Source organism: Heloderma suspectum, chromosome 13 (genome assembly GCF_057233095.1).
Source record: "Heloderma suspectum isolate Gila_16-S chromosome 13, 16-S_ref, whole genome shotgun sequence".
NCBI lineage: Eukaryota > Metazoa > Chordata > Lepidosauria > Squamata > Helodermatidae > Heloderma > Heloderma suspectum.
The window spans coordinates 3,997,453-4,024,369 of NC_139470.1; the positions used below are offsets into that span (position 1 = coordinate 3,997,453).

A 26,917-nucleotide genomic window follows, 5' to 3' on the forward strand; every position below is an offset into this window, starting at 1 on the left:
GCCAATGGTCTCGTGTGACCCAGTCGGGACCCGGCCCACGACCTGGCTGCTTTTCCTGCCGTTGGATATATTCACCTGCTTCTCTCGTTTCCAGCTTGGTCTTGCTGGACATTTGGTCAACTGTCCGACGCAAACCCGGGCATCTGGAGGGCAAGACCGACTGCATTGCGAAGGAGGGCCGCTGTGGTGCCTCCTCTCTTCTTTGTGTAGACATACGTCTCCTTGCATTTCGCGGGGAAATGTCTGGGGGGCGGGGAGGGAGGCACTGGGGGGCCACCTGTGCATCTTCATCCCTTGGGCACAGTCTTGCAAGGAGCCGTGGCGGGGGGGGGGGCTGTCATTTTTCCTCCTTTTTCTCTCTGTCGCTCCCTTTCCTTCCATGGGCGACTGCGACCCATTTCTCTCCACCCACCTCCCTGCGTTGCAAAACCCAATAGGGGAGAGGAAAGTTGCCGGGGGAGGTGGCTTCACGCAGGCGCCAATCACGGCAGTCCAAGTGGCCTCCAAGGGTGGTGTGAAAGTCACTTCTTCCTGACTCGAGGGAGGGCAGAGGGCAGGATTTGTGCTGGGCATCTGCCCCAGTACCTTTTTCCAAAGCCAGGGCTCCCTCCTCAGAACAATCTTGATTTTAAAATATGCAAGTTCCTCTGAGCATAAGCAGAGTGTTTTCCTCTTGGAAGCAAGCGCGTGGCAGGAGGATCAAGTCTTGGAATAGGGCGGGGGGTGGCAAATGGCATCCGGGCAGATTTGGGCCCTAGCATCTCCTTTGAACAATAAGAACATAAGAAGCTCCTTTAGGGTTATAACTGGTTCTAACGGAAACCTGGAATGGATTCACCGCCCCACTGACACCGGAGCCACCAGCCCCCACTGGCCACCCCATGGCTGTAGGAAGCCCACCAGTGGGGCATGGGCACAGCAACTAGCCCTTCCCTGTTTTTTCTTTCCAGCATGAAAGGGGTATACTTCCTCTGGAGAAGGAGGATCTATTTTGCTCTCACGACTAATAGACGGTGGTAGACCTCTGGCCTGAATTCCACCAATCTCATTTTTAAAAACCTTCAAAGCTCGCTGACATCGCCACACCTTGTGTCTAGGAATGATACATAATATTAACAATACGTCGCACTTTTATACAGCACATTTTGAAGGATCAGAGCATTTTATGATTGCAGCCATTAAAGAATTGGGCTGCTGGCGTCGGAGGCGTGGGAACTGCAGAGGCTGCGCCCCAAAGCATGGGAGCTGTCAGCCCATTCAGCGCCAGGCACGCCCCACCTTGATGGAGTCTCTTTGGCTTTGTCTCCTGCAGTTGTGTGTCCTGCGGCAGCTTTCTCTGACAAGTAGGGTAGATTGCGGTGCAGTGAGGCAACCGTAGTCTTTAGGGGGAAATCGCCTCGGTTACCCATCTGTCAAAAGGGGTTAGTCACAACCAGCTCAGGAGACCTGTTGTGAAGGTTTATATGAAGACTGTGCCTTGGAAATGCCTGATTTAAAGAAGATGCTGAGCATCTTACAACAGCCGGGATTGTTTATCTTGGGAAAAAAGAGGGTCGGAGGAGACAGGATGGAGGTCTACAGAATTGTGCCTGGTGTGGAGGATGTGGAGAGGGAGACGTTTTTCTCCCTCTCTCATAATCCTAGAACGCAGTGGGGTCCTCCCATGAACCTGATGGGTGGGAGACTAAGGACAGACAAAAGGGAGGGCTTCTTCACACCGCGCAGAGTTGAGCCGTGGCATTTGCTACCACAGGACGTAGCGATGGCCACCAATTTGGATGGCTTTAAAAGGGGGTTGGGCAAATTCCTGGAGGAGGAGAAGGCTATCCATGGCTACTAGTCTTGATGGCTATGTGCTACCTCCAGACCCAGAGGGAGTGAGCCTGTGTATACCAGTTGCTGGGGGACATGGGCGGGAGGGTGGTGTTGTGCTCATGTCCTGCTTGTGGGTTCCTGGTCGACAGCTGGTTGGCCACTGTGTGAACAGAATGCTGGACTAGGTGGGCCCTGGGTCTGATCCTGCATCAGGGCTCTTCTTACGCTCTTATATGTGAAACGGAAAGACCATAGCTCGGGTGGATCACCTGTGCTGTCGCTAGAAAGTCCCAAATTCAGATCTCGGGAAGCATGGTTTGGGCAGACTGCTCCCTGCCTGAGATTTTGCAGAGCCGCTGCCAGTCGGGGGGATCGTTGCTTGGCTAGCTGGACCAAGGGTCTGACTATAAGGCAGCTTCAGCGGCCCTTCCCTGGGCTGAATCTCATGTGCTCCATCTGTACATTGGAAGGGTTCTTAGCCCTATGCGCAGCCGTCGATGGCAAGCGCAGCTTCTCTGCGGTGCTGCAAGCTTGGCACGCCCAGCAAAAGTGGGCCGTGTGAACCCCTTCGCTAAGTTGATGCTTTTGGTTGATGCTTTTGGTCAAACAGGTAGTAATCTTTCCCAAAAGAGGGACAAGGAGGCATGCATTGAGGTTAACCGGGAAGCAGCAGGTTTCGATAAATGGTTGTCGAGCCATCAGCAGAAACATCTCACTGGAACAGAACAGCCAACCTATAAGACGTTACAGCGTCATGTTCTCTGTAGACTTTTTCAAGCAAAGATTAACTGGTTGGGAGAAGGCTGGCTGAGATACAGAAAATTTAAATCGAGCCCTTTTCACCTTCCACCACCATTCATGCTGCTGTACACGTGCCAAAGAGATAATCAGATGATGCAGGAAATCCCAAGTGAGGCAGTGTTCTCTGCGTGTATCCAGGCGTATTACTTAGCTCTGCACCCTGAGTTAGCCCTGCTATTACATCTTGAAGGGTGAAATCCTATGCATGTTTAGAGAGAAAAAAGCTCTACAACTGCCAGCATTCCCCAATCGGCATGGGAAATGCTGGGGGGTGTAGGACTTTTTTCTGTCTAAACATGCATAGGATTGCACCCTTAAAATTCTTAAGAACAAATTAGCCCTTTGGTGAAACGTCTTTCCTGGTGTGATCTCCTGCCATCACTATTCCAACAGCTCTCCCAGACCTTGATATTTATATGCTACTACAGATAGATCCATTAATCCTTTTCAGCCTTAAGGATTGGAAACTTGTATTTATATTTAAAGTAAGATTTTCAGACTGTTATACTCTGCGCCTAGTATGGGTTTTGGAGAGTGGAGGCGGTGCAGTTACAGAATATACACAGCCCTGTCTGTTGAAGATGCTTTTAGGTGTGGAGATACCGTACTGAATTATTCTTGATGTCTAGCAGCTTAGCTGGAGTCAGAGCTCTGCATCGGCATGTGGGAAGGAGCAATAGAGTGCCTTTTTTTAAGCACGTGCAAATTTCTTGTCTCTTAATGGCTGAGTAACCATTGAGAACCCTGACTTAAATATTCAATAATTGGAAGGCTTTAGTTTTTCTGCATGCAATAGATGGGGCTTGTTCCAGGCAGGACACGTTAAAATAAGATGGCCTGTTGAAGCTTTCGTTGTGCTCTTCTCTTAGGTGATCCCGAAGCACAAATTTGTCCTGGTGAAATTTGATACCCAGTATCCTTACGGGGAGAAGCAGGATGAGTTCAAAAACGTGGCTGAAAGCTCAGAATCCAGCCATGATTTGTTGGTGGCTGAGGTGGGAATCTCAGGTGAGTTGTTACAGTGGGCTTACTGCACAGGTGTCTAGAGGATGATCACCACCAGACTGCTAAGACTATATTTGTAGACATGAAGTCTAGAAACTTGGTTTATTTAGTTTTTTTTTTTTTATGAAGGCTATGATCTTCCAGATAAGGAATTCTAAGCTTCATATCTTCTTTGGCACAGAATTATGTAGAGCATGGCTTGTCTGTCCAATCTTAGCGGGAGTTTCCAGTTGATGTGGGCTATTGACTGAGTAAAAACATTTTAGGGTGCAATCCTATGCACATTTAGACAGAAAAAAGTCTTACAACTCCCAGCATGCTGGGAATTGTAGGACTTTTTTCTGTCTAAACATGCATAGAACTGTGCCCTTAGTTGATTAATCATCTACCTTTGAATCAACTTCTTCAATCTGTTGAACGTATATATTGCCAAACACTCAGTGTGGATTCCTTTTTGAGATACAGAAGGAAGTGTAAGAAAGTAGAAGTTAATCAATCAAAGACTGTCAACCAAGTAAATAAATTTTAGCTTTACTAAAGCTTTAGTCACCTGCCTTTGAATCAGTTTGTTCAACCTATTTAGTTTATACACTGCCAAAACTTTAATGTAGGTTCCCTTTTGACATACAGAAGAAAGTGTATGAGTTTAATCAACAAAAGCTACTGTTCATGATTAGAAGGAAAGGGCTGTCTTTTTTTTTTCTCATTTCCTCTTACACTAGCACACCAGACCCAAAATAGCCCACACAAATTATTTTTATTATTGATGACATTTTACCTCCCCTCTCCACCAAGGTTCTAAAGGTGGTGGTTCCCACCTCCGATTGTATCCCTACAGCACCCCTGTGAGGTAGGTAGATGAGGCTGAGAGAGTGATTGGCACGTGCCTGAGTGGGGTTTTTAACCCAGATCTTCTGGATCCTGGTCTGAGATTTTAATCTGGCCTTCCCCAACTTCATGCCCTCATGTTTTTGACTTCAACTTCCAGCCACCCCAGCCAGTTTGGTCAATGAGCAGGAATGCTGGGAGTCGTAATTGAAACCATCTGGAAGGCACCAGGTTGGAGAAAGCTGCTCTAACCACTATACCATACTGGCTCTCGACAAAGAAGCATGCTCTCAGCTTGGACATCCCACTAAGTGAAATTGCTATCACCAACAAATCAACCAAAGCTTTGATGAAGGCTTGCAAATGTCCTAAAATGTTAACGGCATGAGGGTTTTTTTTCTCCTAGCGCATCTGTCCATACATAGTTGTATCACTTGTTTGTGGCCTCAAAGAAAGGCCAAGTTTTACATGCGGCTGCAACTGGTAGACTTTCGAAATGATTTTTGTAAAACTGCCCCTGATAAATCTGGTGCAGTTTTAGAAGCGGAAATCCCCTGTCTAAACTGGTAACTGGCATTTTCTCCATCCCAGATAAGGACAAAGAGATAGGATAAGGGTGCAATCCTGTGCATGTTTAGACAGAAGAAATAGCTGGGTGGGGAATGCTGGGAGTTGTAGGACTTTCATCTGTCTAGACAGGCATAGGATTGCTCTCTAAAAGAGCTAAATGCAGGCTTATTGCCTCTGAGTTCCCTTGCATGCCTGCACCATTACTGGTCCTCACTTTTGCTTCTTGAAGGGGTCAGCTCAGCAAGGAAAAGGGGCAGTTAATCCACCCCAAGTTCTTCTGAGCAAGCTGTCAGGTTCTGCAGATCTCCTTTGGAGTAAAGCCCCATTTAAATCCATTGGCTCAGCCTGTTCCAGACTGTATGTTCTTGTTTTTCAGAACAATAAATTTTATATTTTATATTTGTCATTGTAAGCAAAATTAATTGATTAATCAGTCAACTAAAACCCATACCATTAATTGACTGAGATTTCTTTGATCAGGTGACTGGACTATGTTTATAAGGTTTCCCTTATCCTGGTTACCTAGAAGCCATTTTTACCCGCCCCAGACGATTAGGCGAGTGGCTGTTGAAAAGCCCTCTTTAGTGGATTTGTTTGCTGATGAACCGTAATATTATTTTATGACTGGGCTTCTGTTTTAACAGATTATGGTGACAAGCAGAACAAAGAGCTGGGGGAGAAATACAAACTGGATAAAGAGGCGTTCCCCGTTTTTTACTTGTTCCAAGATGGCGACCTGGAGAACCCTTTGCCTTATAGCGGGAAAGTCAAAGCAAGCGCTCTCCAGCGCTGGCTGAAAAGCAAAGGGATCTATATGGGGATGCCAGGATGCCTGAAGGAATTTGACACCTTGGCAAGCAGATTTGTGAGCACCGCTGAAGAGCCGGAGCGCAAGGCGCTTCTGGAAGAGGGCCGAGGGCGCCTGGCGAAAGCCAAGGAAACGGAGCGGAAATCAGCTGAGCAGTACATCAAGGTCATGGCCAAAATCCTCACCCAGGGAGACCAGTTCGCCTCCAGCGAAGTCTCCCGGATCAGCAAGCTCATTGAGGAGAACAAGATGAGCGACGGGAAGAAGGAAGAACTCCAGAAGCGCTTAAATATCCTCACTTCCTTCCAAAAGAAGACAAAGGACGAGAAAGAAGAACTCTGACGCCAAGTGGGAGAAAACGGCGCATAAGCTGTGAAATCGAAGTGGGTCAAGTCCCAATCTGGTGCTCCTTTAAAGCAAGCAAAAACACCCCACTGTATTTTAAAGTGACTGTGGCCTTCCTCCTCCTAGAGAGCCTTTATTCTGTTCTTTTTCTTAAATACTCTCATGAAGGCATCCCTTTTTGGGGGGAAACACTGCCATTACCCACTGGAAACGCCAGTCTGTCCTAATAACGCTGCAATGGAAGATCAGTGAATCCTTTATTTTAAAAAGGCAACATTTCTTGTTCCCATTTCCTAAATGTTTTTTTCAAGGTTTTGACTCACAGGTGCTGCCCTTATCCGGGGTGTGCTCAAGATGGCCGTCCTCTGGATTTGGCTGTGCAGCCTCTTCTTAAGTGATGGGACGGTCAAGATGGCCGCCCTTTGGACCCTGGGCACCCGGTTGCCATTGTTCGAATTCTCAAGCTTCGACCTGAGCAACGTGTGACTTGCTGGATCTGTCCTGACCCGTGACTCATGCACTGTGGTCTTCTAGCTGGCCGAGAATCCCACCCACTCCCTTAGGCAGACCCAGGCAACAAAAACAAATTCCTTCAGCCGTTGGCGGGCCATCACTGCATTCAGCTTTGTGTGTCACAGCTCAAAATGGCTGCCCTCAGAACGTGCTCAGAGCCCTTGGCAGGCAGAGGGACAAGATGGCCATCCTGTTGTGAGGTCTGTGCTGAGGAGCTCGACAATCCACGCAACTGTGGGCGAGGGGCTATGGTGGGGTCGTTTTTGCATGTGTGTGTTTTTGGGGGAGCACAGCTTTGGTTAAAGCCAAACACGCATTCGAGAGGATGAGGCAAATGCGCCAGTTATCTCTTACTGACCAGTATTTGTGGAATTCGGGGGAAATTTATGGAGGTACTGAATTTGCTAATAAAGGTTACTGGAAAAAGACACACAAGTAAGGCTGGCCCTGTTCTTCTTTTTTACCGCTTTGTTAATAAAATTGCCAATAGGTCCTCACTGAGCTATTGAAATCTGAAGTCTCAGACTTGGTAGCTGGGAACTGATACTCGCTGTGGAAATCAGCACTTGAAAACTGATCAGTCTTCCTCTCTTTTTATCAACTTTCTAGCACCAAACTACACGTTACATGCAAATTCTGCAGTTTGAATTGGCCACATTGTCTTTATTTCTTAAAAAGCAGTCATGCAGGGGGGCAATTTTTGGATTGGGGGCAAGGCATAGGGGCAGAGGGTTAGATCCCCCTCCCACCAAAGTGTTCGATCCCCCTCCCATCACCCTGATTCAATATTCTGTCACCCAGACTCACAGAGTTGCTTTTAAGAAAGGAACTCCCTGTGCTTTTTCCCCATCAACAAAACTCTCACATAATATCTGCTTTGCCCACAAGCTTCCACTTCCATCTTCATCACCTTAAGGTCTAGAAACTTGTTTTTTTTTAAGTTAAAACCCAGATTCCTTGTTGTTGTTGTTCAGTCGTTCAGTCGTGTCCGACTCTTCGTGACCCATGGACCATAGCACGCCAGGCCTCCCTGTCCTGCGCTCTCTCCCGGAGCGTGCTCAAGTCCATATTCATTGCATCGGTGATGCTATCTAGCCATCTCATCCTCTGCCGTCCCCTTCTCCTTTTGCCTTCGGTCTTTCCCAGCATCAGAGTCTTTTCCAGAGAGTTTTCTCTTCGCATTAGGTGGCCAACAGCTTCAGTATCTCTGCCCAATACATTTCTATGCTTCCCCCCACCCCCACCCCAACATGTGTCTGCCATTGCAATTGCCAAGGAGAACAGGATGAGAAGAGGGGCTTTCCAGTTCCTACCAATTCCCCCCTCCACAATTTGGCTTGTTTGGGTCTTGGAACCTGGCAGTAGGGGTGGATGAGGGAGAAACATTAGCCTGGACTGGGATGTGTTTGGGTGAGTATTGGTGGGGTACAGGAGGGGCTAAACACCACCTCCCAGGGGGCTGAATTTCCCCTCAGTGCACCCTGAAGTATTACTAAGCAAATACGGCATTTCAGCTGTGGTGGGAATGCTGTAGCACCATTAGCTTGAAAAGTTTCTGCAACATTTCGATTGTTTGCTGGGTGCTGTTGTGAGAGGGAGAGATTTAATTTCTTTAAGGGCGCAATCCTATGCATGTTTAGACAAACAAAAGTCATACAATTCCCAGCATTCCCCAGCCAGCATGCTGGGAGTTGTAGGACTTTTCTCTGTCTAAACATGCGTAGGATTGCGCTCCAAGTCAGGGACACAGAACATCAGGCTCTGGTCCTAATCCAACCTGGCGTCCTGATCTGACCTTCCAAGATTTCCTGAATGGCCTCTTCCCCTGCCCCTTCCCCAACCAATGGTTATTTGCTGGTTTCCTGAGTTTTGTGCAGTTTTTTCCCCACGCTTCAAGGTTGGAATGCCTCTCCGAAATCTTTGTTACCGGCAGCAAGGGCTTTAAGCTAAAATATGCTGGCATTTTTGGTATTTTGAGCCTGTCGTGTTTTGGCTTTGGCTCCGCCCACCATTGGAATGAGGCCCCTGAAATCTTCTCTGAATGGAAATTCGGCCCTCTGGCTGAAAGAGGTTCTGCATCCCTATTTTAAGTCCTGGGGCTCGAACCTGTGCAGGAGACCAGCTACCTGGAAACAATCCCCCGCCCTTCTTTTCTAAGAGTGTTGATAGCAGTTGCCCAGCAATTCACAAAAGCTGCTCTTCAGACACACTTTTCGTTGTTATTATGTAGCATTATTTCATCATCTTTGTCTCTGTGGTTTTTAAAATAAGAGGCGTGTTCCAAGATTGGGGGGGGGGGTCCTCAACAGACACAGCCCGCAGAGGAATGGAGGGGGAAGCACCAGGCATGTTATCTTTTTAATGGCAGCATTGGCTGTGTGCTACCTCAGACTGGACAAAGGAGTCTTCTGTCTCATTCTTCCCTTTCTCAGTTCAAAGAAGCTAGAAGAATTAAATCTCTTGAGCTTTAGCCAAAAGCAAAATAAAGACATAAAAAGCAACCGCTCTGATTGACAGTGTAAAAAACTTGTTTCCAAGACAAAACAGAGAGTGAACCAACTCCCAACCCGCCGCCCAGGGCTGCCCCCTCCCTGGGTCATTTTCCCCTCTAAGAGAGAGGTGCTGATTCATTTCCAGAAGAGGCATCTTAATGGGTGCAAACTGTTGTCTTCTCGAGCGTAAACGCAGGTGGCAGGAGCACCCATGGCCCCCAGCTGTCAGGCTTCTCATTTCCCTCTGTGTGTAGTGTCTCTGCATGTTTTACAGAAACAAACACCGTCTTGGGCAGATACGCTTGCCTAACAGTAGCCCTGTAATTGCAGCCTTTCTTTGAACCAGTTCCAAAGAGATGTTTTCTGCCCCTGCTGTAGAGGACTGAAGTGCTCACAACTCACCTTTTTGCACCGGTGTGCGCGTGTGTTAATTCTGACGGCTATTCGATGCCACGTTAGAGCACATTTCTCCACCCTACCCCAGCGCTCTAGGGCAGGCGTGGGCAACCTCAGGTCTCCTTCCCTGGGCTCCACCTCCTTTCCCCTTTGTGCAGTTTTCCCCCTAAACCTTGAATAACCTCAGGACTGGGTTACTGCTATGCGCTCTGTGTGGGGCTGCCCTTGAGGCTGCTCCAGAAGCTGGAGCCAGCAGCTCAGCTCTTGTCAGGCGCTGCCCCTTTTCAGCAAGGAACTCCTCTGCTGAGGGAACTGCACTGGCTGCCTATTTGGTACCGGGCCAGGTTTAAAGTTTTGGTACTAGTGTACAAAGCCTTAAACAACTTGGGGCCAGGACATGTGAAAGAGCGCCTTCTCTGCTATCAACCTGCCCGGCCACTGAGGGCATCAGAGGGCATGCTTCTGCTAGTTCCGCATGGACCTGTGGCCCGACTGGAGTCCACCCAGAGAAAAGCCTTCAGTGTGGTGGCCCCCTTTCCTTGGAACTCCCTATGCCTGGAGGCCAGGCAGGCACCAGCACTGTGCTGCTTTCAGCACCTCCGGAAAACAGCTCTTTTCCAGGAAGCATTCCTTAACTAACCAGTCACGTTTTTTTACTGGCATTGTTTTTGAAAGAATTTTAATAATGGTGTTTTAATTCTTTTTATCTCTTAACTTTTTTACTTCTTATGTTCAGCGCTCCAAAATGTGTTTTAGATATGGAGCGTTACACAAATGCTGTCAATCCGTCAGTCAGTTAAAGGCTGAAATGCCCCTCCTAAGGCTCGGTTACTGTCAGGAAGCACTTCAAGCTAAAACATGCTGGTATTTGGGGAATTTGGGGCCCTGCTTCTTGTACCTTCAGTCCCACCCACCACTGGAATGCAGCCCCGGAGAGCTTCTCCAAACTTCGATTTGGCCCTTGGGCTGAAAGAGGTTCCACTCCCCTGCTCTAGGAGAGTTTCCCCAACCTGATAGCCTCCAGATGTGTTCATCCAGATAAGCACACTGTGGGTAATGCTTTGCTGGCTGGGGATAATGGGAGCTGCATTGTAACACATCTGGAAAGCCCCAGGTTGGGGGAGGTTGTTCTTGGAGCTTAAGAGCTTTGCTGGACAAGGGTAAAGGGTCCAACTCATGTAGCGTCTCCCAGCAGCCAAACAGAGGCCTATAAGAAGGTGCTGTGCATCCTAGCCCCTGACAGATCTATGCAGCGTGAATTCGTCTCACTAGCCTTGGAGATGTTCTCATGGACAAGATGCATGGTATACCTTTACTAAAACTTTTAAAGTAAAATAAAATTCCCTTTCTACAGCCATCCTGGCCCAGTCTACATCACCACATTTGTTTTTTATACTCTTGCAAATTCAGTTAGCAAAAGCTACACATTTTGGTTTCATACATCAACAAAATTTTGGAAAGAAAATGGGGAAAGAAAGAATTCCCCCTCTCCTCATCCAAAAGCAATTCTATTTAAGAGCAACCCACAATGAGAAAGAGAAGAAAACCAATTTATACAAGAGGTCTTGAGCTATTTACACCAAAAAGCTCAAGGGGGCAAAGAACAAGCTTGTCTCCCATTCCACACAGAATCACCTTTTTATTATAATCATAATATTACTTTAAATAGGTTTAAGCTACCTCAGCTGTTGCACAGAATCAAAGCAGAGAGAACCAGCTGCTTAATTTTAACCAGAATTTTAAAAATCTACAACCCCCAACTTGTAATGGTGAGTTCCATCCATGAATTTCCCATTTTGTCTGTTTGGTTAAGTATTTTCTTTTCTCTAACAGTCAATTTCCTTGGGGTACCCAGAGTTCTAGGATTTTGAGAAAGGGAGAAAACCATCTTCCCTATTCAGTCTCCTCCATGCATAGTTCATTTTGTAAACCACTATCTCATCCCCTGGGGACTTTAGGCCAAGGTTTGTAATAATTAAACGTCCCTGACAGCCAGGAATAAGTCTACCGAAACACTAGTTATGTGCCATTTGGTCTCCTATGTATTTTCATAGTCAGCACAAAATGAGGCCAAGGTTATTTTTTACAAACAATTAACCAAGTTTTTATGAAGAGCATGTTCACTGGCCCAATAGCTGTGTAACATCAGTGTCATACATTTGAATTTACGACCTGTCAAAATGAACATGCCTTGAAATGGATGATGCAAACTCATCTTTCTTTTTCTTTTTTTAAGATGAGGCTGCCCTTAAATTGTAAGCATGGTGGGTAATTTGGGGCTGTATTTGGAGGATTCGGGGGCTTGTATAAATTGACTGCCCCATCACTCTTTGCAGTACAGATGTACACCGAGGAACCCAGCTCTGCTTCACAAAACCCTTACATTTTTCTTCTTCTCTTGCTTCTTCTTTACAGTCCTTTGAATGCGTCACTTGATCACCTCTGTAGCTTCGTTCAAAGTGCATTAGAGCCAACTGGACAATAGTCCAGTGCCCCGGAGTGCATTGTGCTGCAATTTCTATCCACCTGCCAGCAGGTTGTGCTGTTGCTTTACTCAACTGCTGGAAGGAACTTTACAGAGCCATGAGGGCCCCAATCCACCAAGATCATTATATTATTATTATTTGCAATCTTTGCACAAATCCCAAAACATTCGATAAATACTAATGTCCCTCTTTCTAGACCATGTACATTACCAAACCCCACAGAATGGCAACCAAGGGACCCAGGAGAAATGCAAGCTCTTTTTCGCAAAATTTCTACTTTTGCCCTCCTCTGGCATGGCGTGTTTTGGCAGCTTCGGCTCTCTCTGCCACGCTAGAGTGCAAAAAGCTGTGGTGGCCGTGGTAATCCATCCTGATGCAGTAACGTTAACTGAACAGCCCTGGAGTGCACTGCATTACTTCCTTGATCCGCCAGCTGGGGGAAGTATTGCTGTAGTCTAGGCACAACCTGGTGCGAATCTAGTAGAAGTAAGAGGAATGGAAACAGTGGCTGGGTGACCAGCCAGATGGGCGATTAATAAATTTAATAATTAATTAATAAATAAATAAATAAATGGCGTCTAGTGGGGTGCTCGTCGTGTTCTTCTAGGGGTTCTGCAAAAAAGACGTGTGTGTGTGTGTGTGTGAGAGAGAGAGAGAGAGAGAGAGAGAATTTCTCTTCTTTTCCTTGGGCTTCCCACGTTGCTCTTCTCGTTTAAATCCTCTTTCATCTTTCCCTTTTCGTCCCCATTCCCTTTCTGACCATCTTTTAATTTGCAGTCCTCTCCTTCTTCTCCTTTTTAGGAGATTTTTTTAAAGCAGGACCGCCTTTTTTCCCTTCCCCTTTCTTCTTTTCTCTTCTGTCTCCCTCTCTCTGTCCCCCCGTCCCCCGTCCCCGGGGCGTTTGGCTGCTGGATAACCGGCTCCCGCTGCGCCTCCCGCTATCCGCGGCTGGTGGCTGGGGCGGGACCAACGAAGGCGGGGCGAGGAGGAGAGCCGGCCGCCTGGCTGGCTGCCCGCGCCTGCCCGCCTGGTCCCGCTGCCGCAGCTGCAGCTCCGGCCCGCCAGCATGGCTCTCTTGGCACCGGGCGCTGTGGCTCAGGGGCTCCTGGCCCAAGACGTCGACTGGACCCAGGTGAGTGAAGGAGGGGAGCTGCTATCAGCCAGGGAGGCGCGCACCTGGCAGCTGACTCTTGGGATCCGTCTCGCTCTCTTCTCTTCTCTTCCCCCCCTCTTTCCTTTTCTCCATCCCCTTTTTCTCCCCCCAACCAACCATAATATCTTTTCTTTTTTCTTTTCTTTCCCCTTCCTTTTATCTCCCCCTGTCAACCTATAACTGTTCTTTCCCTCCCTCCCTCCCTCTCTTTCTTTCTTTCTTCCTTTCTTCCTTTCTTCCTTTCTTCTCTTTCTCTCTTCTTTTGTCTCCCCATGTCAACCCATAATATCTGTTCATTCCACCCTCTTTTTCTCCCCCTGACAACCCATGATTTCTTTCCCTTTCTTTCCCCTTCTTTTGCCTCCCACTGTCAACCCATAACATCTGTTTTCTTCCTTTCTTTCTTTCTTTCTTTCTTTCTTTCTTTCTTTCTTTCTTCTCACCCTCTTTTTCTCCCCCGGTCAACCCATAATATCTGTTCTTTTCATCTATTAACCAAGAGACCTGGTGCAGCTGTTCCGTCTTTTCCTCTTGAGCTCATTTGTGTGTGTGTGTGTCAGAAGCATTGGGAAGGGGTGCAAGGGGAAGGGGAAGTTGTCTGGACCCCCGTAACAGTCTGAGTGAGCCAGGGCAATTGCACAATAAAAGCCTCATCCAGAAGCACCCCTCAAAGGGCAACGCAGGGAGCTGGGCAGGTCCCTTTCTGAATGGTCTCTGGAGTGCAGCAGCTGGAAAAATGTAGCCCAAGAAAAAATCCCCACATTCACTCTGCTCCTTCAGACCTCATACAGGCGACATGTTGCTCCCTGCAGCAGCAGCAGCTTCTGGCCCTTCTCGCCTACAGGTCTTGCTTTTGCCTCTCTACCTTCGCCCGCACTTCTGCCATTCCCTCTCCACTCTGTACGATCTCACGTGAGCAAAGCTGGCCCACGATATTGTGTGTGCGTGCACCATGCATGTAGACACACGGTAGGGAGCATGAGAGAGGTGTCTCAAATTATGCATGGAAGAGTGCAGTCAGTTGGTGTGGGCTGTCGACCGAGTAAAAACGTTTTAGGGGCCGTGGCTCAATGTGGCAGCGCCCCGGCTGTGCAGGCAGCAGGTCCCAGGCTCGATCCCCGGCTTCTCCAGGTAGGGCTGGGAAAGAATCCTGCCTGAAACCCTGGAGAGCCGCTGCTGCCGGCCAGTGTCGACAGTGGTGGGCTAAATGGGCCAATGGTCTGACTCCGTATAAGGCAGGTTCCGATGTCCCTAACCCTATGCATATTTAGAGAGAGAAGAGCCCTACCACGCCCAGCATGCCCCAGCCATTTGGAACCCATGTGGAACCCTTCCTTCCTCTGTGGTACTCACAGTGGCGGCAGCATGCAGTGGGTGAATCTACTTCATCCTGCTGTGTTGGTGAGAGAGTGCGTGACTGGTCCAAAGCCCCAAAGTAGGCTTCGTGGCTGAGCAGGGCTTTCAACCCTGCACACCGGTGTCATGTGATGCTGAGACCTGAGTTCAAATCCCATGGGGAGACTTGAAGGTATCCTGGCTGGGTTGTGGGGTTGGTTGAAGCTGTTGCTCACAACAAACAGGTGCCCCGTTCTTGGTCTGTTGCAGGATGAGTGCTGGCAGCTACACCCTTGGGGAGGGGCCATAGCTCAGGAACAGAGCATCGGCTTTGCATGCAGAAGTCCCCAGGCTCGAGCCCCGGCAACTCCAGTAAAAAGGACCAGGTAGCAGGTGATGGAAAGGAACTTCTGCCTGGGACCTTGGAGTGCCACTGCCAGTCAGAGTAGGCAATACGGAGTAGATGAACCAGCGGGTCAGTAGAAGGCACCTTCCTGTGTCCCGCTATATACGTTCAACCCCCGTTAGGTGCCGCACATTTATTCAATTATTTATTTGATTGCTTTATTCAATTGCTTTATATCCTGCCCTTCCTCACAAGGAGCACAGGGCATAACATGTATGCACTTTATGCACTGTGAGGTCTATGTGTGAAACTTCAGGAATACATCTAATTTTGATCTCCCCCCCCCCCACTCCAGTTTTTTGCTGTCGTCCACTGGATTCAAGCTGTCACGGCTGCTTTAAGGTACTGCAAACTCCCTTCCTTCTGAAATCGCAGTGGGCTGAGAGAGAGCCTTCCAGAAGAGATGCACCAGGCAGGGTCCTCGCTAGTGTTTTGGGGTGGAGGGCCTGTCAGGAGAGTCTCATTTCGGGGCTGGCGAATATGGTTTACCACAGATAGCTCTGATCTGCTTAAGATTTTGTTTTGCTGGCTTTAATTTATTTATTTTTACATTGTAATTCCCGTTGCTGGTCACCTTGACTGTCAGAGAGGTGGAAGAGAATTTTTTTTAAATGTAAAAATGCAATTTTTAAAAAAATTATAGATAGATAGATGCATGGATGGATGGATGGGTGGATATAGATATTTAAAAAGCAATGAGGATGCAGTCGGTCAGGAGTTTGGACAAATGTGAACCTTCTCTGCCATTATCCAAAGATCCCTTTAGGTCAGCGATGGCAAACTTGTGGCCCCCCAGATTTTTTGTATTACAAGTCCTATCAGCCCAAGCCAGCATAGGCCATTGTGAGGGACCATGGGAGTTATAGGCCAAAACATCTGGAGGGTCACAAGTTGCCCATCCTGCTTTAGGAGCCTGCAAAGACCTCCATGCACCATCTGGAATTTCTACACCATCATGATCACGCAGGCCATTCACAACCCAGCCACCCCGCAGAGCAATCTGGAGAGCTGTTTGAACTCACCCTGCATCTGTGTCCTTTAGAATCAAAGTGGTTGTGACAGAGCTGCAGCCAGACGTTTTGCGTTGCGATGAAGACAATGGGGAAGCACTGAGCTCAGTATAGAAGAACAAAGCCCTCAGAACCAGTACTCTAATATGTTTAAGTTTATTCAGTGATTTTGTTTAAAGTGCCAAGTGTGTGTTAAGATTGCCAACCAGGCGGGACAAACAGCTCTTGGGAGCTCCTGTGCTGTTAACAGCTTCTTGATCTGCAGAAAATCTGCGGCTTTTTTTCAGGATGGGGGTGAGCATTATTACCTGCTCTTGTTCTCAGATCTGGCTGCTGTTGAAAGCACAGGAGCAGGGTCTTGTAAAAATATTAGCAATCCTTGTGCATGTTAGCCATTACTGTGTCTTTGCATTAATCAGCCAGAACGCTGGAAACTGGGAGCAGAGCGGATCAGGCTGAAAAAAGAAATGCAAAAGCAAGCTCTCAGCAGTGGGTGCCAATGTTTTTGTTATGGTGCTCCTGTGCCTTTGGGCAGCTGGGGTGGCAAGCGGAAATTGCATTAAGATCTTCAAATGCCGTGCGGCCTTATTCCAAGTACTGCACTAGAAGAAGTCTGTTGCATGAAGGACAGGGCCTTTTCTGTTGTGGCAGAAAACATCTTTGGAACATTCTCCTTAAGGAAGTCTGACTGGCACCAACATTACAGTCTTTTCGGAGACAGATCAAGACGTGCGTATTTGCCCAGGCATTTTTAGTTGGTTATATTGCCTCATGTTTGTCTTATAGTTTGTTGCCTCTCAGTTTTACTGTTTGCACAAAGGGTTTTTTCTTGTTCCCCAGAAATCCCATCACATACGCTAACGCAATTGGCACTGTGCTAGTGATCCCTTCCGCTAGCACGACGTAATTTCCATTAGTGGTGGATACTGCCCTCTGTAAATAAATAAACAAGCAAATAAATAAAGACTCTTACAGAGAAGCTTTTCCCAATATGCAGGCGCAATGTTGGGAAATCTTTCACCTATAGCATTCTGCTTGCCACCCAGTTGTTCAAAGCATAGCAGCCCTACCAGAAATAAAGTTGGCAACCCTCAACTCAACCAATCAACTCTTTGTTTCCATAGCATAATAGGGTCCAGCTCAATGATTGGCTATGCCGTGTTCCAGAATGCAGTCAGATCCCCTGAGGTAAGGGAATTTCTTTTATTGCCTTTTCCCCCTTGGAGTCAGCTAAATGGCACTTTATGAAACATGGTCAGATGGGAGGGGCAGCGATCTCCACAAAGAATGTTTAAAATTTTCAAGTACGTCCCCTCCTTGTTGCTAAAACAAATATTTAACTCTAGAGGCTGGAGGCTGAATCATCATCGCGTTCAGCTGAAGTTACTGGTTGCTTTCGCAATGTTCCTGCTGCCCAGTTCTGTTCAAGAGCTGAGCTGCAAAGCCTGAAGCAGAGCCCCTTGCAAGAGCCCAGCTCCTCCACTGGCTAACTTTCACACCACAATGAACCTGTGTTCATTACGTTGTGTGATGTCATATAATCCAGTTGTCCTTTGTTCACTCTTGCTAGACACCACTCCTATTATCAAGAGCTTGGGTGGGGGAGCGAGGAGCTAGGATGTCCCTTAATGAAATCCCAAAGCCCTGTCGCCTAACTCACACGGTCCAGAACCTTCAGCTGGTCCAAAATAGGGCAGCAAGATAGTTAACGGGGACTGGCCAGTGAGCTCATATTACGCCAGTGCTTTATGATCTGCCCTGGCTGCCAGTCCATTTCTGGACCAAATTCAAAGTGCTGGTATTAACTGAAAAAGCCCTAAATGGTTTGGGGCCAGGTTACCTGAAGGATTGTCTCATCCCATATATACCTGCCTGGACCCTAAAATCATCCTTGAAGGCTTTTCTCCAGGTGTCCCTGCCGAAGAGGAGAGGTGGGTGGCTACTGAGGAGAGAGCCTTTCTGGTGGTGGCACCTGGTTGTAGAATGACTCCCAGAGAGGCTCACCTAGTGCCTACACTGGGGTCATTTGGGTCCCAGGTGAAGACCTTTTTATTTTCCCAGGCTTTTTAGCCCTTCAGTTTTAAAAACTGTGCTAGTATGTTCTTAGATCGTTACACCGCTGCTGCTTTGGTTTTATTCTGTTTTAAACTTATGTTTTCATATTGTGTTTTACTGTGTTATTGTATTTTATGGTTTAAAGCTTTGTCTTGTGAGCCACCCAAAGAGCTTAATGGGTGGTATAGAAATGTAATTAATTAATTAAGCCAAATGATGTCTCCTCTCCCCAACCTCCAGTAACCTCTGGAGAAAAAAAACAGCTATGGGGTGCCTTTCACAAATGGGTCTCTTAGGGTTCCACTCACTCCCCAGGGTCTCTTGAAGTTAAATTTCTCAGGGTGGTGTGTATATGTGTGTCTGTACACATCCTGTGCCTAACACACACACATGTCAACACACACACGTGATCATGAAGGTCAGTGATGCAGGAAAACTGCACATGCTCCAAGTATTTTTTTTTCAGTCACGGTTGGCAAACAGCTCTGTTCTTGTTCTAACATGCCAGGAATGTAGAAGCAGTTGTAAAGCATGGATTAATAGTTGTAGGGGGAGAGAAGAGAAACGTGAATTGTGTGCCTGCAACTGAAGTAATTCAAGTTTGTTTATAGCCCTCCGTCCCGTCCCCATCCCCGCGCTACAGTACGATTGTTAAGTCCATGGTCTAAAGTTACCTAGCTGCGGCACTGTGATCTCTTGCTAACAGACTATGGCAATTCTCAGAGGGGCCGTTCTTGCACTCAGCTGTGGCAGCAAAAACAACCAAGCATCTTGTGGCACCTTAAAGAATAACACCTTTATTCTGGCATTAGCTTTCCTGGATATTGTCCACAGTGTCAACCAAACCTTATGCCATAATAAGTTTGTTGATCTTTATGGTGACACAAGACACTTTGTTGTTTTCGGACAATTCTGATTTGCTAGCATTATCTTTGACCTAAAGGACAAACCCTGGCTTGGCTTTTAAAGCAGCTTGCAACAGGATATTGCAGAGTAAAACTGAACACAATGTGAGGCGGATGGAGTAGAGCCCCTGGGAATACGTACAGGAGCAGGCGGCAGGGTGTGTGAGCCTTCTGGCAGGAACCCTTGATAGGAGCATTGGAGTGTTTGCAAGCGTGTCCCCGTTTATCTGCCAAATATTGGAGCAGGAGAAGCGTTGCATGAATTTCCATCTGAGGGAGTAGGCTCCATTTCAGGAAAGCTCCTGCTGTAATATATTTGTTAGTCTCATTTTAAATAGGGTTGCCACTTTTGTTCCCTGGCAGGGCTCCAGCAGATCTTTACAGGGAGGGCCCTGCGCGGTTTTCATACCGCCACCCAAATGGCCCATCTCTTATGTCTGTCTCTCTAACCGCAAGAGACGATGGGACAGAGACCAGAGACCAGGCTCCACGCGCGTACTTTGAATGCTGAGCCCAGTGACAAGTCGATAACCAGGACAACAGGAACGAGACTGGGGATACATGTTCTGCTCTCCAGGCCCCAGTCGAAGTCCTCTAGGGCTGTAAAGAGCAAATCCAGCAACTTGGACTGGGCACAGAAACAAATTAGGAGCCATCACAATTGGTGCAATATTGGTTTTAGATGATCTAGGAAAAGGCCGTTTGCACCAACTGAAGATTGCAGGGAGGGGCCACGGCTCAATGGTAGAACTCAGGCTTTGCATACAGAAGGCCCCAGACAGGGCTGGGAAATCTGCCTGAAGCCCTGGGTTGCCTCTGCTGCCAGCCAGTGTCGACAGCACTGGGCTTGATGAAGCAGGTGTCTGATTCGGTGTAAGGCAGCTGTCCCGGTTCCTGTGTTATAGGCACCCAAGCAGTCGACATGTAACCGGCTGCTTTGCTTCTTCCACAGGGACGGCCTCTTTTCTATCTGAGCCTTGCAGATCTCTTCTTGGGGGTTTGCTGGCTCACCGGGGCCCTTCTCTACAGCCAGGAGACCGCCAAGCCGGCAAGCCAGGAGGCCGCCTGCTACAACCTGCAGGCCGCAGGACAGGTGATGCAGCGGTTGTGCTTTGGCCGGGTGCCATCGTGGGAGGCAGTTTTATCTGTGGTTCTTGCTGCAAGCCCAGAAGGGGAGTGGGGCTGTGTCAGTAGTATGACTCGAGTGGGGCATGCGAGACATTTGTCTGGAGGCCCACTGGCTGGGGGCAGAATCACCATCAAAGATCAAAAATGGGTTGCTTGAATCAGCGGCTGGGTTTGATGTCTTGGCCTTTAAAAAGGGAGTGTCTGTTGCGTTTTACTGTAAGATGCCTCAGGGAATGATGGAATCATGAAAGCTGGGATGTTGGGGAAATCTGTTTGAGGGCTGGAGTTCAACAGGTTTTCCTAGGCTTGCCCCCCATCCCAGACTTCATTTCAGTTCCTGTTGTGCTGCCTGACTTGATCTGCAGGGATTGGGCCAGTTTGCGGGTTTTCCAAGAAGTTTGCAAATTTAGGGCGGGGGGAGTTCTGCACATTTCTCTGAGCAATTTGCATAAACTACAGTGGACTGTGAGAAAACTATGGCCAAGTTTGGCAAATTATGCAAATCACAGCTGAATTCGCATAATTTCTGCAAATCTGGCTATAATTTCTGCAAATTCGGCCACAATGTGTAAATTCAGCCATAATTTGTACAAATTCAGATGTAATTTGTGCAAATTTGGTCATAATTTGCACAAATTGCTCAGAATTTGTGCTCAGAATTTCTGCAAATTGCAGAACCTTCCCCCCCACACACAAAAAATGTGCAAAAAAGTTCCCAGCATTCAGTTAACAGCCCACAGCTTGGCTTGCAGACGCAGTGAATTGTACACCCTGTGGAAGTCATAGACAGACAGACAGACAAACACACACATACACACACACACACACACACACACAAGATGGATGGATGGATGGATAGATGGATAGATAGATAGATAGATAGATAGATAGATAGATAGATAGATAGAATAAAATATTATTTCATGGCCTTGCTATTCAACTCTGCTGCTTTTGAATGCCCCTTTCACTGCTGGGGGAAAATGTCATATGTTAGCTCCCATACAAAAGAGCATGGCTCTAATTCTGGCATTACGGTTTGCAATGCAAATACCTTTCATCCTGCTTCTCACTCCATCCCCCACCCTGCGTTTGAGGAGAGCAATACTTATAGGTTATATGAGGATACTCGGCCAGAGGGACTATCTAAGGTGAAGATCACTAAATGCCTTGTGCTGAATAGATAAGCGTTTAGTTTCTTTTTCAAACATGGCAAGGAAAGGCAGCGGTCTGGGTCTCAGTCATTATTCTCTTGTCTCCAAACAACGACTCCTTCAGATTGTGGTTTTTAAATTTCCTTTATTTATAGGAACATTTAAATACCGCCTTTCAGCCCCCACGAAGAGCTCTTACGCAAGAGGTGTGGGAACTTTATTCTTGTGTGGCCTTCCTCCCCACCCTGATTTTTAAAATAGAATCCACATGGTCCGCCAAGGTCTTTTCAACATACAAAGCCAAAATACAGGCTCGGGTCTCTTAATTAATGAAGCACAATTAATCTGCCTTGATCAATCCCAGGTATGCTCACTCTCGTTTAAGAACTAAAGTCCATGTTGTCCAAGCGGTGGCCAATGGAGGCACGGCCTTCTCAGTAGTTGCTCCATTGTCCAGAAAAATACTCCCTAGACTGGCCGGCCTGGCTCCGTTGCTTTTTGCATTTTGCTGATCAGGAAAGATGTGGTTGCCCCCGGAGGCTTTTTGTGTCTGATTATATTTTATGTATTTATTTATTACATTGAGAGCCAGTATGGTGTAGTGGCAAGAGTGTTGGACTGGGAGCTGGGAGATCCGGGTTCTAGTCCCCACTCGGCCATGGAAGCTCACTGGGTGACTTTGGGCCAGTCACACACTCTCAGCCCAACCCACCTCACAGGGTTGTTGTTGTGAGGATAAAATGGAGAGGAGGAGGATAATGTAAGCCGCCTTGGGTTCCTTGCAAGAGGAAAAAAGGCGGGGTATAAATGCAATCAATCAATCAATTTCTATGCCGCCCAATAGCCAAAATACTCCGGGCAGTTCACAACAATTAAAACCCTAAAATACATCATAAAATATAATATAAAATGTAAAAGTTGAAAACTACAGCATGAAAGTACAAACCAAAATAGAACTTAGCAACAGTGCAGAGACTCCCCACACAGTTTTAGGCAGTACTGAGTGTTCCTGCAAGAGAAAGGCCAGGTCCCATTTTAAAAAATAAATAAATAACACGACAATCAAGTATTGCAGCAACTGACAGGTGTGAAGTGAGCCACCAGAAATTGACCAGCGCTCCGTGGCCTTTGCTCCATGCAGAGATGGCACCAGAATTGGGGCTTCCTTGGATGAACTTAATAAAAGGTCCCGGGCCAGGCTTCCTCGCTCTTCTGGACCACATATAACCTCACCTTGTGTGGGTCCTGTGGGGCTTAATTTAAAAAAAAAAACCCTGCAAAGATGTAACTGAACACACATATCTTTAGTAAGAATTAAAACTGCACAAAACTTGCAACAATTTCTTAGTACAAATAAATGCAACGAGTCCCTCTGAGTCCAGGCAAAAATCTGGGGTTCTTTCTTGCAACTTTGCAGTTGGCCAGTCCCAAAGTGTCCTTGGTTTTCTCAAGATGCTGGATACTTAAGTAGTCCTTTTGTACGTTTCTTAACTGTAGACCACGGGACACTCCACAGTTAGTAACTTATACATTGTAGCTCAAGGTATTACCCTTATACAAGGTGATAAGAGCCTGTAATCATAACTCCATCCTCTAGCATTCGGCTTTCCAGCAAAACAAAACAGTCTCTTTCTGTTATTTTTTTCCTTAGCTGTCCCTCTGAGTGAGGACTCCGCCACAAGGGACTAAACCGTCTAGCCGATAGGGGTAACACACGCCTACCCAGGCACCGAGGTTTCTGCTGTTTGCTCTGGGCTCCTTCTGGAGAGAGGCTGGAACGCGTCTCGGTGTCTGGCCGTACCAGGCCACGTCTGTCACGAGGCGTACGGTTTGGCGCTTTGGGCAACTAGAGAGGGCAGGGCCGGTTTCAAGGTGCTAAGCCAGTTTGCAAAGATTAACTCCTGTGCTATCTGCCAGTTTAAGCTGCCGAGCCATGTCCCAGGTGTTATTGCTGGTTTATAAGGCCCTACATAGCTCAGGACCAGGATATCTAAGAGAGCACCTTCTCCTCTATAGGCCGCCCCGGTCTTTACATTCTGTGTGGGAGGCCTTGCTTACTGTATTACGGTTTGCTGATGTTCACCTGCTAGTGGTGCGGACGAGGGCCTTCTCTGTGGTGGCCCTCACCATGTGAAATGATCTCCCCATTGAGATTTTTAGAACTGTATTTTGTTATGATTTTATTTTGTGAACCGCTTTTGGATTCTTTTGTAAAAATGAAATGCGGTATATAAATCCTTTTAATAAATCAGTAAACTGTAGATTCTTCTGGGTTGCTGAGTTGGATGCAGGAGAGTTGTCAATTTGATTAAAATATAGCTGCTTTCCCCAGAAACTCACTGGAGAGTTTTTCTAATCCAGCAGTCCTTGTAACAAGGGAAAACATTTGGATTTATAGACTGGACACATGGACTCCAAATAGCTCAAATTTGGAGGGTAGCACCAGTTCCTGGACTTCTTTTCTAATCTAGGAATTCCATCCACAGCACTAACATTCTTCAACTGTCACCCGGGGGGGGGGGGGGATGTTTCATCTCGCATGCAAACTGTCACTGACAAAGGTGGAAGCTGAAATGTTTGCTACATGTTAAGGAATATACATATGCATCCCTGTTGTGCCAACTGCTTTACTAAAAATATTGATGCTTATTACAATTGGCTGCATCCCTCTAGGATCCAGGGTTTGCTTAACTGAAGCACTGTTTGGATGCTTTTCCTATATGCAAAATTAAATACAACACTAAAAAACATCATTAGTAAAATAGCAGACACAAGATAGAAAAAACAGCATCATAAAAAAAGAAGAAAGAGGATAATAAAAATAGGAAAAATAGAATCACTTTTCTCTCTCTCTCTCTCTCTCTCTCTCTCACACACACACACACACACACACACACTCCTATACCTGGTTCAACTCAGATCATACTTGCTGGGGTTGATGGGAGTTGTAGTCCAACACATCTGGTGCTGGAGAGCACCATGTTGGAGAAGGCTGCTCAGGAGGGAAGACATTGATTAGGCAGCGATGTGAGGGAGTGCTCAGGCCTGCACACAGTTGCTGTGCTGTGTGCTTTACGTGGGACTGCCCTGGATAACTGTTTGGAAGCTGTACAGCTCCTGCAAGATGCTGCAGCCGCCTTCTGAAAAGGGTGGGTTGCCAAGAGCATGTAGCCCAACCCATTAGCATCTCGTGCTTGTTTCCCTAGAGCAGCCTTCCCCGACCTGGTGCCCACTCCAGATGTTTTGGACTTCAACTCCCATCAGCCCCAATGGTCAGGAATGCAGGGGATTGTGGTCCAAAACGTCTAAAGGGCTCCAAGTTGGGAGGCGCCTGCCCTAGGCCAGAGCATGTGAGCACTGGTTTCGGTCTTGGCAAGAGTGACTCTCAGCTCCACATCTGAAAGAATCTCTCTCTCTCTCTCTCTCTCTCTCCCCCCCCCCCCAGTCTTGGCCTGGCCATGTGACAGTTGTCCTGCCACCATGCCTTCTTATTTGCTTTGGCTCTCTTCTACTCTTCTTTCTTTCTTACTTTCTTTCTTATTACATTTGTGTCCGGCCTTTTTTCCCTCTTGGAAGGAACCCAAGGCAGCTCCTCTCCATTTTATCCTCACAACAACCCTGTGAGGTAGGCTATGCTGAGATTCTGTGGCTGGCCCAAAGTCACCCAGTGAGGTTCATGGCCGAGTGCGAACTAGCACCCGGATCTCCTGAGGCCCAGTCCAACCGCTACACCATGACTAAAATCAAAAAAGAAAAAAGGGAGGAAAGGCCTGTGTTGAGCGCTCTTCAGTTTCGATTTTGCAAGCTGGAAATAGCAAGTTTGTATAAATGTTTGTCTTTTAATCCTGGATACAAGGATACAACGAGGATACAACGGTGAGGAGGAGGATAATGTAAGCCGCCTTGAGTTCCTTGGGAGAGGGAGAAAGGCGGGGTATAAATGCAATAAATAAATAAATAAATAAATAAATAAATTTTAATCCTGCCCAGTGCAACTGTTTCCCCTTACCGCTGCTTCTTTCCAATGTTTCCTGCATGAGTTGTATGCATGGCCTCTGCCAATCAGGGACCGTGTCATGGAGGCGGTGACGCTGCAGTGCAGCGTAGCCAGTTGGGCTTGGTTCCAGGATGACATTATTGAGGGCAAGTCAAGGTGACTGGAAGTGGGAGCCATGACCGTGCATAAAATGATGGCAATTTTTTGCAAGAAGGGCTGGAACGCTGTCCCAAACAGAGAAGCATTTTTGGTTCTGCCAGAGATGGTAGTTAATAAAATGAGCATGGGTCCAGCTCAGCCACACAAAAATAGACACAAGTTGAAAGACAGACCCAGAGGAGGGCCTCAAAGCATTTGAGACTCAGCTGGTGTGGACATGATCTGTCCCCTGGTTGGGAGACCTGTGTAAGAGCACATTTAAAGTATGACAGATATATTTATATAAAAAGAAAAACAACGGGCAGCTGAAGTCCAAACCACCTCCCATGTGTCATCAGTCATGCCAGGAAATCTCCTCTTCCCTTGTTTGTGATTTAACTTTTTCCATTTGAGCAAAGTCTGGGTTGGAGCACATCTGGTATGTGCGGCATTTTCTCTCCCCACCCCACCCCTCTTAGCTTGGCTTTGCCTTTAGGAGCACGCTCGGCGCCTCCCAAAGCTGCTTCTCTTTCCAGAGGAAGTCAGAGCATCTTGACTGTATAACAGAAATTGCAGGTGGGCTTCTTAAGATGCCAGACTTTGGATAAATAGGCAGAGGGTTTGCCCAGCGGCGCAGCACTCTTTTGTGTTCTCTGTGTTGCGCACGCAAGGGGTCCACACACACCCTTTGGGCATGGTGAGCTGCCCCGCTCATCAGTCATGGCTGCCCCGCTCATGGCTGCCCCGCTCATCAGTCTGCAACGGGTGTCTGAATTAGGGACGTACAGACTGTGTGAAATCCGCTCCGTCTGTGTTTTGCGGATTGTCAGGTGCCTTCTGTTCCGGCGTCCACCCAAAGACAGATGCAAATATTTTTTTCATCATGCAGGAAAATACACAAATAATTACATAAATATTTACGTTAAGTGTTTACTTAATTTACCTCAGTAAGTAACATTTAGCATATTGTCCCCCATTCCATTCAACATTTCCTCAGCAGAAACTTACTTATTTTCTACAAATTTATATGCGTAAAAAAATCATCCGAAAATCCATGGACTCTGTGCGGCCTGAGAGGGTCACTCCACGGAGGAATCTGCAGGTCAGATTCTTTGAAATCCAAGCTCATTTTAGTCCGTCTTGAATTTCTCCAGCATCTCTACTCTAAATGAGTCTCAAGTTCAGTTTGAACCTGTGTTTAATTTGCCCCAAGTCTTCCCAGGGGCGTGTGGTTGGCCATTATGGCAGAAAGGATGCTGGCCTTCTCCAATCTGGTGCCCTCCAGATGTCTTGGACTTCAACTCTGATCAGCCCCAGCCAGCATAGCTAATGGTCAGGAATTCTGGGAGTTGTAGTCCAAAATGTCTGGAGAGCACCAGGTTGGTAAAGGCTGAAATGGGGTTTTGGTCTGATCCAGCATCCAGGCTTTTCTCTGGTTCTTCACGCAATCGAACAAAAATCGTGCTTGCTGATCATTTTGCTAGCAAATGCAAGGTAGGAAAGGTTTCCATCCCCAAATTAGTTGCGGCACCTGTTGTCTTCTCCCCTCTCTCTGCTTGTTCAGATGGCCTCCTCTTCCT

At 47.2% G+C, this 26,917-nt stretch overlaps 2 protein-coding genes and 1 long non-coding RNA gene across 3 annotated transcripts in view; 2 read left to right on the forward strand and 1 right to left on the reverse strand.

The window, feature by feature from the left end:
- Positions 1-406, reverse strand: part of LOC146335943 (uncharacterized) — a 24,495-nt gene extending 24,089 nt beyond the window's left edge. Inside the window, exon 1 of the long non-coding RNA XR_014785804.1 lies at positions 76-406. This is a non-coding gene — a long non-coding RNA (uncharacterized LOC146335943). The remainder of the gene's footprint in view (positions 1-75) is intronic.
- ERP29 (endoplasmic reticulum protein 29) overlaps positions 1-7,193 on the forward strand; it is a 7,996-nt gene extending 803 nt beyond the window's left edge. Inside the window, exons 2-3 of the mRNA XM_084820418.1 lie at positions 3,486-3,624; positions 5,664-7,193. Of these exons, the coding sequence (XP_084676544.1) occupies positions 3,486-3,624; positions 5,664-6,169 (645 nt within the window). The 3' untranslated portion in view covers positions 6,170-7,193. The remainder of the gene's footprint in view (positions 1-3,485; positions 3,625-5,663) is intronic.
- Positions 7,194-13,011: 5,818 nt separating this feature from the next.
- The window catches only part of TMEM116 (transmembrane protein 116), a 33,441-nt gene continuing 19,535 nt past the window's right edge, over positions 13,012-26,917 (forward strand). The window contains exons 1-4 of the mRNA XM_084820181.1: positions 13,012-13,191; positions 15,249-15,295; positions 17,088-17,151; positions 19,876-20,016. Of these exons, the coding sequence (XP_084676307.1) occupies positions 13,126-13,191; positions 15,249-15,295; positions 17,088-17,151; positions 19,876-20,016 (318 nt within the window). The 5' untranslated portion in view covers positions 13,012-13,125. The remainder of the gene's footprint in view (positions 13,192-15,248; positions 15,296-17,087; positions 17,152-19,875; positions 20,017-26,917) is intronic.